This window comes from Stigmatopora nigra, chromosome 4 (assembly GCF_051989575.1).
Source record: "Stigmatopora nigra isolate UIUO_SnigA chromosome 4, RoL_Snig_1.1, whole genome shotgun sequence".
NCBI classification, from domain to species: domain Eukaryota; kingdom Metazoa; phylum Chordata; class Actinopteri; order Syngnathiformes; family Syngnathidae; genus Stigmatopora; species Stigmatopora nigra.
The window spans coordinates 18,912,674-18,927,450 of NC_135511.1; the positions used below are offsets into that span (position 1 = coordinate 18,912,674).

Consider the following 14,777-nt stretch of genomic DNA (forward strand, 5'->3'; position numbering starts at 1 on the left):
ATATATATATATATATATATATATATATATATATATATATATATATATATATATATATATATATATATATATATATATATATATATGTGTGTGCATTTAATCATTTTTGTATAAGAGCCTCTTCAATTCGTTCCGAGGACAGTTTACAGTAAGATAGGACTACTGACCTTTACCCCAAAATGCAGACCTAGAAGGACGCTTAAGTAATTGCTGATGCAGCATGATCGCTATACAACAACCTTCGTGACTACTCGCATATTGTCGTCAATCGATGGCATATTTCTAGCGTCATGTGAAATACCGACAGTTTAAAACATGTTTCATAAGTTTAAGGTGGAATACTGAAAGTGTAAAACATGTTTTAGATGCGCGTGTCATGTGAAATAGTGTGTACAAGTAGTATAAGGTGTTGGAAGTGTACGCTTGCTATTCGTTTCACGTTGCTATTCCGCCACGATTCTGAGCCAATCAGGAGTCGGGATTCAGTACGAATTCTGATTGGGAGCTGACTGTCCAATCACATTGTAAGCAAGTTCTGAGATCAAGAGTTCAATCCTCGGTGGGTTCCTGGCTCTTTCTTTGGGGAGTTAGCGTGCTAAGCTAATTGAACACTAATTTGTCTTTACATGTATGGTTGTTTGTCTCAGTGTGGCCTATGATTGGGTGGCTACCAATTCTGGGTGTCCCCTACCGGCTGCCCATAGAGGGGTGAGCATAAGGGTTTTAGTTTTTTTTAGCTAGGTCTACAATGTCTTCTGTGTCTGTGCTTGCTACTTTCCTAAATATATGATATAAAATTCTAATCTAGCCAGCACGATATGACAACGTCTTGTTTATATTGGACAATAAGCCCCAATGAGAATATATCCATCATCTCGACTTCTGATTGGCTTAAAATGGTGGCAGACGAGTAACACGAAATAACTAGCAAGCACACGTTGGTGTAAGACGGTATACGTACGCGGTGTATATCCCAGCACGCTGACGGAATCGCAAGCTAACGCCGCATTTTTGGAGTCCACGGACAAGATCACGACACTTAATACTGACTTTTAGCGCTACAAGGTGAATACAAACATCCAGGAGAGAGAACAAGTGCGCCAATAGTGTCACAATGGCTGTAACTGCAGCCGCAATTCCCGTTGTTGTTGTTGTCAATGACGACCAAGTGTACTCTCTGTGCGCTAGATTGTACAAAGACTTAAGGACAAAGTGCTAAATCTCTGAGACTGGGCTTGTGTGTTGATTTGCTGGTTGTGGCAGCTGATAAGCAGCACTTGGTTATGAATTCAGCTCAAAACATGACAACATAACACTGATAACTCGTATCCTGCGTTCGCTAACTGTACACAGATTCTACTTTGAATCAGTCAATCATTGGCCGCCAGTCCCAAGTCTCAAAGCTTACCGAATGCTCAAATGATGGCGGACGAACTGGGAGAAGAAGAGTTGGAGTTGGGAGCCGACGGAAGGTTCCAGAAGAGCCACTTGCGTTTACACTGCCGCCTCTGGTACAAGTAGTCCTCCTTGTCGCGTTCCTTACGTGCTCTTTGGTAGTGGTCGTCCTCCTTCAGGAACCACACCGGCGGCCATCGGTGCTTCTCAAAGTGCTCTTGGTTGTCTGTGTTGGTTGGAGAGCACAAAAGAAAATATGAAGCAGGGGAAGGATGAGAATATGGTGGTTTTCAGGCAGGTTACCTGCGGACTTGGCCTTCATGTCCCTGGGGAACTTGCGGCAAACGCTGTTGTAGTTAGTGCAGATGTGGTGGAGGCACCAGCCAGTCAGTTGCTGGGCGCCATGAAACTACACCCAAAGAAAAACAATTGGCCTGATTTTCAAATCTCTGACAAAAGTGTGACTACCGTGGCATTACCTGAGCCATGTCAAGGTACACCAAGACCTCTCCGTCAATGTCGGCGCCCATCATTGCCGCCTCGGTTAATACTGTTACCGTGTAGAGTTCTGCAAAAAAGGGTCACAATTACCCAATGTATATTCTGAGCTGAATATTGGGTCTGTAGAAACATTAGTACTGTACCTGTGAGCGCCACCAAGTGGGGGAGGCATAGACGATTGGCAAGGACAATGAGCTCCATGGCGTCCAAGTCAGAACGGGAACAGAATCGGCCCGTGTAAAGATACTCCAGGACGGCCCTCATGCAACTGCGAGTGGTGTTGGGGAACAAAACCTAGAAGAAGAGCATCTTTTCACTTTTTCATCGATGTTGCTGCTGAAAATGAAACCGTAGAAGAGCAAATTCCATTACGACGCCTCTGCCAGATTATAATTCAATGGCGCTTTGTCTTTTGTGCGGAGTGGCGCCGCACTCATTTCATCCAATGACACGCAAGAATCGATCCGGCAGTAATTATATAGCACGTCGGCGTCCACGGAGCAGAGGGTGAAAGTCACCCGGCGGACGAATAGTCTCGGGTAAGAAAAACTTGTTTTTACCTCTTTGGTGCAACTCTCCACAAAAGGTCCACCAAACATGGCCGCCATCCAATCACAACTTGAGATGAGCAAGGGCTTGTGGGCCATGATGGTGCCATCGTCCAACTTGAAAATGACATCTATACACACACAAAAATGCTCTTATTTCATTCAAGATACAGTAATGAAATGGTCAAAATACCACTTTGGGATATTCTTAGGGCTTAATCAACTACATTAAAATAATCATCAAGCAGAAAAGTCGTACCTCTACTTACGAATGCCTGTAGGGGGCGAATGTTTCAAGTTATAAAGTAAATGCATTTCCTTAATGCGTTATTTTATTTTGAATTCCCCTTAAGCCGGACCATTTTAGATATTATATTTAGATTTTTTTTTTAATAAATGGATTAAAGAACTGGATTAAAATGCCTGAATATTCCGTTTTTTATAGAGCTAAAACAATGTTTATGTTAGCTTTTTTTAAATATATTTTTAGATTTTACAAAAAGATTTTTGAACTAAAAACACAGAAAAACTGGATTAAAAAATGATAATTATTAATTTTAAAAGGGGGAAATCAGGAAATATAATATACATTTATACTCTTCATTTGAATTTGATCCTAAAACAGAAAGTCGCCACTCATTCTTGACTTTGCCGGGCCAAACAAAATGATAAGGCGGGCCAGATTTGGCCCGCGGGCCGCCACTTTGACACCAGTGCTAAAGGTGTTATTGCTGTAAAATTCCACAAGGCAGCGTCTGTGTAAAATTCTACTGTAGTAGCTAAAAATATTAAAGAATACAAGAGAAAATACATAGATTCAGTTTGTATTTACCGGAGAAGGTTCCTTTGGCCAAGCACTCTTTGACCCGATTGGTCCGGCGTACGTGGAAGGCTTTGGTGATCTCTTGGTTCATGAAGGCTTCGTTGTTGAGGATGTTGGCCACCATCATGCGCAAATCAAACACCTCCAGCAACTCGGCGATGTGGGCCACGTGCATCAGCTCCTTCTCCTTCTCGTCCAGCTGACCCGTGTACAGGTAGCGCAACACCGCCCGGAAGGGGCCCGGCTGCATGGACTGGTCCATGTGGACCACCGTCATGGGCCTGGGGCTGTAGGTCAGAGGGTCGTCCACCACTTCCTCGCGGATGCTGACGAAGGCTCGGCTCCAGGAGGAGAGGAGGCGGCCCCCCCGCCGGCCCCCCTGCGAGTCCTTCAGGGTCCCGTCGCTGGTGCAGGCCCTCAGGTTGGCCCGGTCGCCGTCGTCGCTGCTCTCGCACACGTCGAAGCTGGCGGCCCGCATCAGCAGTTCCCGGCCGGAGAGGGCGCCGCCGCCCCGACACGGCCGCTCCGTCTCCTCGCCCCGGCTCTCGGCCAGGAACAGGTCGTAGAACTTGGAGGACGAGGTGGACAGGTAGATCTTGTGCGCAAAGATCTTCTGGCGCTCCTGCAGGACCAGGATCACGTCGGCGCAGTGCGGGTCCTCCAGCAGACCCGCCGGGTGCTCCTCGGCGGCGCTCGGGGGCGGCGGCACCGTGATCAGGGGGGGCGGGGGCTTGGGCGGGAGGAAGGGCGCCTGCAGGAGCGGACGCTGGACGTTCCGCAGGTGGGATTTCCAAAACTGCAGGTGGCGGCGGGAGATCAGCGCCGCCCGGATGGCGTTGTCGAACACGTCCTTGACGCCGAACTGGGCCACCACGCTGGTCTCGTAGTACGGGACGCCCAGTTCCTTGGCCACTTCCCTGCCGCGCTCCGGCGGGAGGATCTCGTTGGATTTGATGGGTCTGCCCGGGGACAAGGCGCATGTTAAAAAAAATAGGGGAGCGGACGTTTGGTCGCCGGACGTTTGGTTGCCGATACGAGATACACTACGTCTAAAAAAGTGCATCCGTTAACAGTACATATGAAACATAAACTGAAAAAAAAGTATTAACATACTCGTCACTCATCGTTCCAGTCAAAAGTATAAAGTACAAAGTAAAGTAAGTAAAGGAATGTATTAAGAAATATTAAAAAATGTCATTTAAAAAAGATAGAGGGGCTGGAAAACACCAAAAACAAATAAGAGTGAACAGAGCTACTGCCGCGTGATGGCACCATCTCGGGGGAAAAAAATATTTGGACAACGTCGGCGGGCCGGATTAAAAAGTGTAACGGGGCCGTATGTGGCCCGCAGGCCGTAGTTTGCCCACCCCTGGTCTACTCCCCTCCTCTTAACAAGCTTTAAAAGTGAAATGAATGACGGTGAGAACCTGGCCAGGGGCCTCCGCGCTCTGTTGACCGCCTCCAGGTCTGCGTAGCGTAGGTCCAGCTGACAGCCCACCAGGATGACCGGCGCCCGGGGGCAAAAGTGTTTAATCTCCGGGTACCACATGGTCTTCACGTGGTACAGAGAGTTGGGGTTGGCGATGGAGAAGCACAGCACCACCACGTCGGACCTGAACGGAAAAAAAACAGGAGGGATTTCAAAATGAGTGCCAAAGTAGCAAAAACTGGCAACCTTGGTTCTCCTCACCTGCCGTACGCAAAACGTCGGTCCTTGTGGTGGTCTCCGAACGTGTCCCAAAGTCGGAGGGAAACGCTGACGTCGTCCACCACATCTCGGGAGCGCTCCAAAACCTTGCAAAAACATGCGCAGTCTCATCAAATTTTTTATATATTGATTTCAAAGAACTGAATTAAAAACCCTGAATATTCTGTTTTTTAATTGATCGAAAACAATGTCTATTTGAGCTTTTTTTTAAATATATTTTTATATTTTACCACAAGATTTTTGAACTAAAAACACAGAAAAATTGATTAAAAAAATGAAAATTATTGATTTCAAAGGGGGGAAATCAAGAAATATAATATAAATCTAAACTCTTCATTTGAATTTTATCCTAAAACAGAAAAATGGCACTCATCATTGACTTTCCCGGACCGCACAATATCATGCGGCGGGCCACATTTGGCCCCCGGGCCGCTACTTTGACACCTGTGCCTTACCATCTCTACTAGTCAAAATAATATTACATCTTGACATTGTGGCTAAATCAGCAGAAAATGAGCAACAAACCCAGAAATTCCCTAAAAATCTATAAGAAATGATTTGAAATGTGTAAAATGTAAAGACCCCCCAACCCTCACCTCCTGACATACTCGATACTGGTCTATAGCCCAGACGGTGGGCACATGCGTGGCCAGCAACTGGTACTGCGTGAGCGTGGCGTTGCATGCCCTGGCACAGATGAGGCGGGTCTTTCCCACGGCGTTGTCTCCGACCACCACGCACTTGATGGTTTCCACGTTGGGCCTCTCATAGTCCATATCACAATCCGTCAAATGCCAGCTGGACGGAGGCAGAAAACAAAGCAAAATTAGAATCATTTACAAGAAAAAAGTGCGACTTATAGTCCATAAAATACGGAGATGCCAATGTCCTAACATTTTAAGGGGAAAATTAGATCAAAATAAGAGACTTTCTTTATTCTACTTGTAAAAAGCATCAAGTGAAAGTCACATGCACATGCCACCAGAACATTTGACATTTATTAACTTCAGATTTTTTGTCCCTTGACTAAAAAACACAATTTCCACCTCTACATTTTACCGTAATCCACATAGTAGATTTTTTTCTTCCACAGGGAACAATTGCATCATCGCCCATTCATAAAAAAAACCAAAACACCTTCATTCATGAAAACGCCATCCCATAATAATGAAACGTCTGTGAGTCAATACAAGAGCAATCCCACCCCCTCCCTTCCTCACCCCTCCCCCTCTTATTTATTCCGATTCCTTGCTATTTATTAGATTTATTCCGATTTTAATCAGACATAATGCCAAATAGGCTGCTTCGGGTTTTTTCACGACGCCCATTCGGGATCGCCGCCTCTCTCCTCGTCATGAGGAGGCCGTGCTGCATTATGGGTTATGTAACGCCGACTCTCGGGAGCCGCTGGAGCATCGCAACCAAACGCGTCTCTTTTTTTTTGTGGCGTCCGCTTACCGTCAGGACGTGAGGAAGGGCCGCGCGGGGTCGACGACGGTGGCAAAGCGCAACTTCGCCGGATGCCGATCGCTCCTTGGCGGTGACGACGGCGAGCCGCGTCCAAATTCATCTTTGAGCCGAGGCTTTAAAAAAAATAGAAGAGAATAGAAGATGATTCGGTGAGGAGGAGGAGACGGACGCCGCGATGCTTCCGGTCGCTTGCGCGCCGTCGTGGGGATGGAGCCGCGTCGGTGGCTAATAATAGGCGGGGAAAAGAAGAGGAGGAGGAGGAGGAGGGAGGTAGAGAGCAAAGGAGGGAGGGAGGGAGGGGCGGAGGTAGGTCTGGGTTAGAGAAAGAGAGAGAGAGAGAGAGATCACGGTGATCCACTTGAAAGTGCCATCAATCTCAAGCCAAAGCCACCGGCGGCGTTGTTATTCTTTCTCGAAGACTAAGTCACAAATCCCTCCGTCGGTCCACCTGTGTCGACTTTGCATCTTGTCCCCAGGCCTGCGTGGGTTTTCTCCGGGTACTCCGGTTTCCTCTCACAGGGGTGGGCAAACTACGGCCCGCGGGCCACATACGGCCCGTGAGGCTTTTTAATCCGGCCCACCGACGTTGTCCAAATAATGTTTTTTTTCTTTCCCCAAGATGGCGCCTGTATGCGGAAGCCAGGGTCAGTAGGTCTGTCCACTCTTATTTGTTTTTGGTGTTTTCCAGCCCCTCTATCTTTTTTTAAATGACATTTTAATATTTCTTAATACATTCCTTTACTTACTTTACTTTGTACTTTATACTTTTTACTTGAATGATGAGTGATGAGTATATTAATACTTGAGTCATTTTTTCTGTTTCTGTTTCATATGTACTGTTAACGGATGCACTTTTTTTTATATGTATCCTATCTTGTGTTGGCCCGGGGGCCACATTGACTTTGAAAATGTGACAGATGGGCGGGGTCAGCACAAGATAGGATACATCTAAAAAAGTGCATCCGTTAACAGTACATATGAAACATAGTTTGTCCATGTCTGGACTAGGCCAAATTGGCCTTCAACAAGCGACTTCCTGGTTTATCCGTGTGCTAGCCCCGCCCGCCTCCGTCCAGCCGAAGGAACAAGAGGTGCTCTTTTAATCTGTTCCTGCTGGGTGCTTTGGAGATCACATGACACATGACACAATGACGTAACTAACGCTCGCTCGCTCGGGGCTGACTAACAACACACTCCACCTGCCAATAACAGGATAAGAAAAATGGCGTTTCCAGCCAAGAGTTCATTGCAAGTTAGCTCATTTACATATACATATAGTTACTTTTTTTAGAGTAATTGACGATTTTATGCTAATTAAAAAGGCTCCCCTTCATAAAGGCCTCACCTTTTGGATTATGGGGCCAAAAAATATGATATATTCCAAAAGTTATTCATCATAATTGCATTAATGTATACATACAATGATAATAGTCATAAAAATGAGAATATACTCACATTTCAGAGGCAGGCGTCCAACTCCTTTTGACCGGGAGATCAGGCAGTGATCATTAGAGTCCCCTGAAAATATTCAAAGTTAAATATAAGTGAATGGAACTACAAATGTGAACAAAAAGATGAACTGAGGAGATTTTAAATCTAAATGACAACAAATATGATTTTAGAAAATCAATGCAAATGCCTATATGCAAAAAAAACCAAACATTTTTTGGACACTTTGCACTGTAATGTTAAGGCCTCACCAGCAGATGAGGCTGCTGCCACTTTATTTATCTTCAAACCTCAATCATTTCTATACAAAATATAGCATCTCCAGTCATCTAACGGAAAATCAGTGTTTTTTTTAGCTCTTATTTGTCTGTGCAACCAATAAAAACAGCAACAAATGACCCCTAGTAGCGCCCCCAGAGGATTCAAACCAAATAAAAAACATCCCATTTGAGGGCAATTGTGGCTAACGTCACGCTGAGGAAGAAAAATGTGGTAAAAAGCCAAAGGAAGAATCCCGCAAACATCAAATCAATCATTTGGTGACATAAAAGCGTCCAATGACACAGCGACACAAGTAAAGCGCCATGATTGAGTACACATTGGCGCAAACATGGCGGCATGGGAATTTATTATCTGGTGCCTGACGCCTCGGGAAATGTCCACTTACCACAAGTGTGTCACACTCGGGTTGGTTGGCTTTGGGCCGCTTTAAAGTCAACTTGATTTCACGAGGACCATTTTACACAGAATATTTACATTTTTTTTGTTAAAATCCATGAAAAGACCTGGATTAAAATCCCTGAATATTCAGTTTTTTATAGATCTGTTTGTTTTAGCTTTTTTTAAATATATTTTTAGATTTTACAAAGTTAGTTTTGAACTAAAAACAAGGAAAATATGCATTAAAAATGATAATCATTTAAAAAATGGATTAAAAAATGACAATGATTGATTTAAAAGGGAGCAAATCAGGAAATGTAAGATCCATCTATACTTTCCCGAGTTTCCCGGGCCACACAAAATGATACGACGGGCCAGATTTGTCCCTCGGGCCGCCACTTTGACACATGACTTAATTAAAACCCCCCGTAAGAGTGAATCCATTTTCCAGTCTTGATGTGTGTGATTGCGCAAACGTCAGGGTCTCCTCCGTGTGCATGCTGACGGTTGTTGTGTAATTATTGACACTGTCGGGGCCTTTTTATTGAACTCTGTGCCGGAGTCCGCCACGCTGGAGGTCTGGCCAGGCGTCCCCACGGCAGGCGGGCCACTTGGCTCCCTCCGTCTTGCCCCCCGCCGTCCATGGCTGCCCGCGAAGACCCCGTTTTCTCTCTGGATGCGTACCACGTCTCCGAGGAACTGGGTTTCATTCTACCGGAGCCTCTGGTAGGTTCCACGCCACGCCGTTGGCTGGTTTTCTGGCCGAAATGTAACGGTTGAATTCCCCAATCCGAAGCAAGAGCTTCCAGCTTACTACAAACCATGGATGGACGTGGCCCGTGAAGTTCCGGACCTTGTTCTGGCGCATGAATTGCGCTCACGTATACACCAGGTGAGCTTTGACCAAGCGGCGGAGAAAGGCAGGATGTCACGGCGTGGACGCTTTTGGGCTTTTTGGCTTTTACGGGCAGATGCCGCAGTTGAGCGTCCAGTTCTTAAGGAGGCATCGGGAACTGAGACTGGCCCACTTGGCCCTGGGAGTCATGACTATGGGATACGTTTGGCAGGAGGGTGACAACAACACGGTCAAGGTCTGTAGCTCTTCAAAATACTGTCGTACCTCTACTTGGCCTGTAGGGAGCGAACGTTTCAGGTTTTTAGCTTTTTTTAAAAAGATTTTTACATTTTACAAAACTATTTTTGAACTAAAAACACAGAAAAAATGATTAAAAAATACAATGATTGATTTAAAAGGGAAAAAATCAGGAAATGTAATATACATCTCTACTCTTCATTTGAATTTGATCCTAAAACAGAAAGTCGGCACTCATGATTGACTTTCCCGGGCCACACAAAATGATGCGGCGGGCCACATTTGGCCCCCGGGCCGCCACTTTGACACTTGTGCCTTAAGCGATTAAAATCCAGTAATGAAACGTGCCTCATTGTATTAAAGCTAGAAGGTGACTTTTCTGGTTAAATCATCAACGACGACATAAGAAACTGCTCCCAATAAGAAATAAATGGATGTCTCCATAAGTCTGGATGCAATTGACTGCCACTAGAGGGAGACAATGCCTCCTCAGCAAACTCTTGTCGCAGAGCACGGTGTCTACACTGATAGCTTGAGGTGGAAATGAGGGATTATAGTCGATACAACTGGGAATATAATGGACATTTTGGAGAATGCAAAAGAGGTTCCCTGTGCCAAGATGGCCGACGCATGTCAATCTCTTTCTCCAAGATGCTGCCGCGTACACTGGCCGTTCCATACTGGGAGCTGTCTCAACGCCTGGGACTCCCCCCCATTCTCACCCACGCCGACGCCGTACTGGCCAACTGGCGCAAGAAGGATCCCCAGGGGTGAAGTCAAACGATTGGTCGCCGCCGTGGTCGCCGCCATCTTTCCAAACGCTCACCTCTCCTTCTCATTTGTACTCGCAGGCCCTTGGACATGGAGTGAGTTAAGTCGGCCTTCCGCGCCCTTCAAAAAAAAGGCGGCGGCTAAAAATCTGGTGCTAATGCTCGCTTGGCCCCGCCCCCCATTCCCCGCAGGAACCTGGAGCTGGTCCTTGGCATCCCGGGCGGTCCCAGCGTCAAGGGCTTCTTCCTGGTCACTCTCATGGTGGAACGGGCGGCCATTCCGGCTCTGAGGGTGAAGACGCTGTTGCCCGTGTCGTCCACTGGAGGGCGCTCCGTTCTGACCAAGCCTTTTTTGCGGCAGAGCATTCCAAAAGTGGTCAACGGCGTCAGAGGCGGGGATGTCCCAGCGGTGGTCCGAGCCTTGGGAGACATCGGCGAGTCTATAAGCAAGATGGCCGACTGCCTCAGACTAATGCACGGTAGCCGGCAGGATTCCGCGGGATGTTTTTTTTTTCTTTCTAACCAATGTCTTGATTTTATCCTGCTATTCTTCTCTCACATAGTCCACGTGGATCCATCCGTCTTCTACGGCATCATGAGGATCTTTTTATCCGGGTATGGGCAATCTTTGCTTTGGATGACATTTGTGGATGTCAACACCTAGTATACATTGTTTTTGCCAGACGTTTGGTCGCCGGACGTTTGGTCGCCAGACATTTGGTCGCCGGAACTTTGGTCGCCTGGACGTTTGGTCGCCCAGTTTGACAACATGACAGAGAGTTTACTGTTGAAACCAGCTCTCAAAATTATAGTGGTTAAGGCCACCTCTGGCCTAGGTTAGCGTCAATCTTATTCTCGTTTGAAACGTATCTATCTGCGTTTTGAATCCATACATCCATTTTGGGTCATCTGATTAGCATAGCGCCTCAGCAAAGTTTTACGGACACGTCCCACCAGTGGGAGGCCCGCCCGCCCGCCCGCCCGCCCATAAACAGGCGAGGAAGGAAGACATCCCGTTTCCCGGCCCACAAAAGCCATCCTCCCTCCCCGCTTCCAATGAGTATATAAAAGGGAGAAACTGGAAATAGAAGTTAATGGTTGTCTCCGTTTCAGATTGCAAACTGAAGCTATTCTGCAAGTTGAAAAATAATAATCCCTTTCTTCGCTCTTGATTGAACGTTGTTACGTCATGTTGTCAGGGCAACATTTCCCGGCGCTTATTTTTTGCTTCCACTGCTGACTTCTGCCGAAAATGTAAAGAGCAGAAGGGCACAACTAGGAATATTCATATTCATTGGTGGGTGCCTAACGTCAACTGGGCTAGTCCCTATCGAGCCTTGTGAGGATGAGCGGTTCAGAAAATGATGGCGACAAATAGCATATTTTTCCCATAACATTTCTCTTCAAAACTATCGTCGCTAGTCCGTCCAAGTCAAAATGAATTACAGATGCTAATAACTTTACGAATAGGGCACGTGTGTCAAAGTGGCAGCACGAGGGCCATATCTGGCCCATCGCATCATTTTGTGTGGCCCGGGAAAGTCAATCATGAGGGCTGACTTTCTGTTTTAGGATCAAATTAGCCATAATTCCAAATATTTCCACAGATATTTTTTTTGTAACAGGACCATATTTGGCCTTTTGGGACCCACAGGTGGAAGGACAACCCGTGCCTGCCCAAAGGTTTGCTTTACGAAGGCGTCGGGACGGAACCCGTGGAGTATTCCGGCGGGAGCGCGGCCCAGAGCAGCCTGTTACACTGCTTCGACGAGCTACTGGGGGTCGAACACGAGGCCCAGAGCGGTAAGACTAGACCAACAGTGTGGCCGGACGTTTGGTCGCCTGGACGTTTGGCTGCCCGGGTTAATATAATTTTGAGAGCTGGTTTCAACAGTAAACTTTCTGTCATGTTGTCAAACAACCGGCTTGTCCCAGGTGTCTTCCTGACGTCCATGAGGGACTACATGCTGCCCGCCCACAAGCGACTGATCCAGGACATCTCGGCGCAACCCCCCCTGAGGACTTTTGTGCGGCGGCGAGCCGACGAGCGGCTGACCGCCGCCTTCCGGGACTGCGTGGCCCAGCTGCTGGCCATGCGCAGCTACCACATCGCCGTGGTCTCCCGCTTCATCACCGTCCCCGCCGCCAAGGCCCGACAGCTACGGAATCAGAACCGACGGGCCGAGGCGGCCGAGTCGGCCTTGCACCGTGCCCCCGCCTCGCTGGAAGAGCGCGGCACGGGCGGGACCGGCATCATGAGCTTCTTGAAAAGCGTCCGGAGTCGGACTCGAGACGTCCTGCCGCCGGAGACCGAGCAAGACGGCCCCTCGTAAAAAACTGTCAATCATTCAGGCCGTTCCTTTTAAAAAAGAGCGCTTTTGGAGACGTCTCGGCGGTGGGGGGGCGGGGCTTAACCCGCTCCCCTCCCGCCGAGTCCGTCGGTCCCCGGCCCACGTCCACCTCAGAGCGTAATTCCAACCGCGGCTGTTGCTTCCGTTTAAATTCAAACGCTAAACCACTGGTGTCAAAGTGGCGGCCCGGGGGCCAAATATGGTCCGCCACATCATTTTGTGCGGCCCGGGAAAGTCAATCATGAGTGCCAACTTTCTGTTTTAGGTTCAAATTTAAATGAAGATTATAGATGTATATTAAATTCCCTGATTTTCCCCCTTTAAATTCAATCATTGTAATTATTTATCCATTTTTTCTGTTTTTAGTTCAAAAATGATTTTGTAAACTCTATACATGATAATATATGAAAAAGAGCTCTAAGAAACATTGTTTTACATCTATAAAAAAAACGGAATAGTCAGGGGTTAGGGTTGGCAAGGGGAGGCGAGACTTGAAAATGTCGCCAGCCAATCACAGAGAGGTAAGGGGCTAATGGCTCAGAAGCCACGTGTGGCTCTTTTGACGGGTGAATACGGATCAGGTGAGCTGAAATCGAGCGTGGCCAATAAGTTTGACTTGTTTTGGGGGCTAAATTGCAGTCAAATATAGTGCTTTTAGACAATTAGCAGTTAAATGTGACATGCAAAGCAAAATATTGCAGCGCTAAATTGGCGTCATTGCCCCGCCCAGTTTGGCTAAGAGCACACCGGTAAAAAAAAAATCTCAGTTTTAATTTCAAATGATACATTTTTCCTTTTTCAATGGCCAAATTTGCTGGTGGCAAATGTAAGATTCCATTTAGCATGAGTTAGCTCCCACGCTAACGTGCTGAGAATCGCCCCAAAAGTGCTTGAAAATGTCTCCGAGGGTCAAAGGTCGGCGGAATCTGACGCAGATACGGAGAGAATTGGACGGCGCTGTGTTTCACATGTGCCACTCTTATCTGATTGGAAGCTGCTTGGACCGCCAAAGCAAATCATCCCTTTCCTTATTGGCCCGTTGGGGACAGGGGGGACTCCCTGACAACCCGCCGCCGCCGCCAAACAAAGACCATCTCCAAGGATGTCTTCTTCATTGTGTGTGTGTGGCCGCCGGGGACGTTAACTTTTCACCTTTCCGCTATGAGGACACTGGCCACGCCATTGTGGACTTCCCCAGGCTTGCGTGGGTTCTCCCTGAGTACTCCACTTTCCCCCAAAAAGCATGCTAAGCTAATGGAACATTCTCAAAAGTCTCATTGAGGCCCGCCCATTCAGGTTGTCCCCCACCAGGTGGCCCTAGTTAGGCTCCAGCACCCCCTGCATTAGCCAAAGAATGGTACACCCAAAAATATTAGAGTATAGTCTCGCACTGGCGTGGTATTTTTTGAGTGGGCCGCTTTTTTAATTGATCACAAACCAAGAACAAACATATGTTAAAATAATATATTGTAATAATATTAGTATAGTAATAGTATAGTGTCACTTAAAATGTCACTTAATATGTCACTTAAATCAAGGGTAGGGAACTTATGGCCCAAGGGCCAGAATTTAGTCTTATAGTCCGGAAAATACGCTTTGCCAATTTTTTGTTGTTGTTTTTTTTAGATTGGAGTTGAAAGAGAGTACGAGTGAAAGCGGATCTTTGTTTTTTTTTTTTTTTTTTTTTTGGGATGTTATGAACACGCCTTTGTTGTATTCTCCTGCTGCTAAAACCACTCGTAAAAGAAAGACGCGAGCCGCAAAACTTTACGATTTAATCTGCCTCTTCTTTTCAGCCTTTGAAAATAGCACTTAGTGACTCATGGACACCCCCCCCCCCCCCATTTTTTTGTAAAAGGACCGTTTTAGCAATCAGATGGCGTCCAGCGGCGTCATATCTACAATGGAGGAAAACAAAAGTGACATCATGCCATCCGGGTCACGCCGAAAATGACACACCCGCCCGGCCGGTACAGGAGGAGGCGGGGCTTGAAACCCGTCCAAAAACC

General features: G+C 46.9%; 2 protein-coding genes across 2 annotated transcripts; one reads left to right on the forward strand and one right to left on the reverse strand.

The window, feature by feature from the left end:
* Positions 1-82: 82 nt before the first annotated feature.
* rhobtb2a (Rho related BTB domain containing 2a) lies at positions 83-6,672 on the reverse strand. The gene is made up of 10 exons (XM_077715795.1): positions 6,434-6,672; positions 5,572-5,773; positions 4,958-5,061; positions 4,695-4,880; positions 3,277-4,226; positions 2,457-2,575; positions 2,040-2,190; positions 1,875-1,963; positions 1,699-1,804; positions 83-1,621 (listed from the first exon to the last, which is right to left on the reverse strand). The coding sequence occupies exons 2-10, from the start codon at positions 5,749-5,751 to the stop codon at positions 1,416-1,418; spliced, it is 2,091 nt and encodes a 696-aa protein (XP_077571921.1). The 5' UTR covers positions 5,752-5,773; positions 6,434-6,672; the 3' UTR covers positions 83-1,415.
* Positions 6,673-9,106: 2,434 nt separating this feature from the next.
* On the forward strand, positions 9,107-13,138 carry ido1 (indoleamine 2,3-dioxygenase 1). Its single transcript, XM_077715221.1, has 10 exons — positions 9,107-9,280; positions 9,351-9,446; positions 9,526-9,645; positions 10,299-10,417; positions 10,499-10,513; positions 10,610-10,709; positions 10,779-10,896; positions 10,981-11,032; positions 12,072-12,220; positions 12,353-13,138. The coding sequence occupies exons 1-10, from the start codon at positions 9,197-9,199 to the stop codon at positions 12,748-12,750; spliced, it is 1,251 nt and encodes a 416-aa protein (XP_077571347.1). The 5' UTR covers positions 9,107-9,196; the 3' UTR covers positions 12,751-13,138.
* The last annotated feature ends 1,639 nt before the right edge of the window (positions 13,139-14,777 follow it).

What these genes read in the sequence shown, in the direction of transcription:
- ido1 (XM_077715221.1), top strand. Translation starts at nt 9,197, where the DNA reads ATGGCTGCCCGCGAAGACCCCGTTTTCTCTCTGGATGCGTACCACGTC. An exon ending in TGCGCTCACGTATACACCAG is followed by an intron (nt 9,447 to 9,525) that starts GTGAGCTTTGAC and finishes TTTTACGGGCAG; the next exon opens with ATGCCGCAGTTGAGCGTCCA. An exon ending in ATGAGGATCTTTTTATCCGG is followed by an intron (nt 11,033 to 12,071) that starts GTATGGGCAATC and finishes TGGGACCCACAG; the next exon opens with GTGGAAGGACAACCCGTGCC.
- rhobtb2a (XM_077715795.1), bottom strand. Translation starts at nt 5,751, where the DNA reads ATGGACTATGAGAGGCCCAACGTGGAAACCATCAAGTGCGTGGTGGTC. An exon ending in GCGCGGAGGCCCCTGGCCAG is followed by an intron (nt 4,227 to 4,694) that starts GTTCTCACCGTC and finishes GTCCCCGGGCAG; the next exon opens with ACCCATCAAATCCAACGAGA. An exon ending in TGTACCTTGACATGGCTCAG is followed by an intron (nt 1,805 to 1,874) that starts GTAATGCCACGG and finishes CTTTGGGTGTAG; the next exon opens with TTTCATGGCGCCCAGCAACT.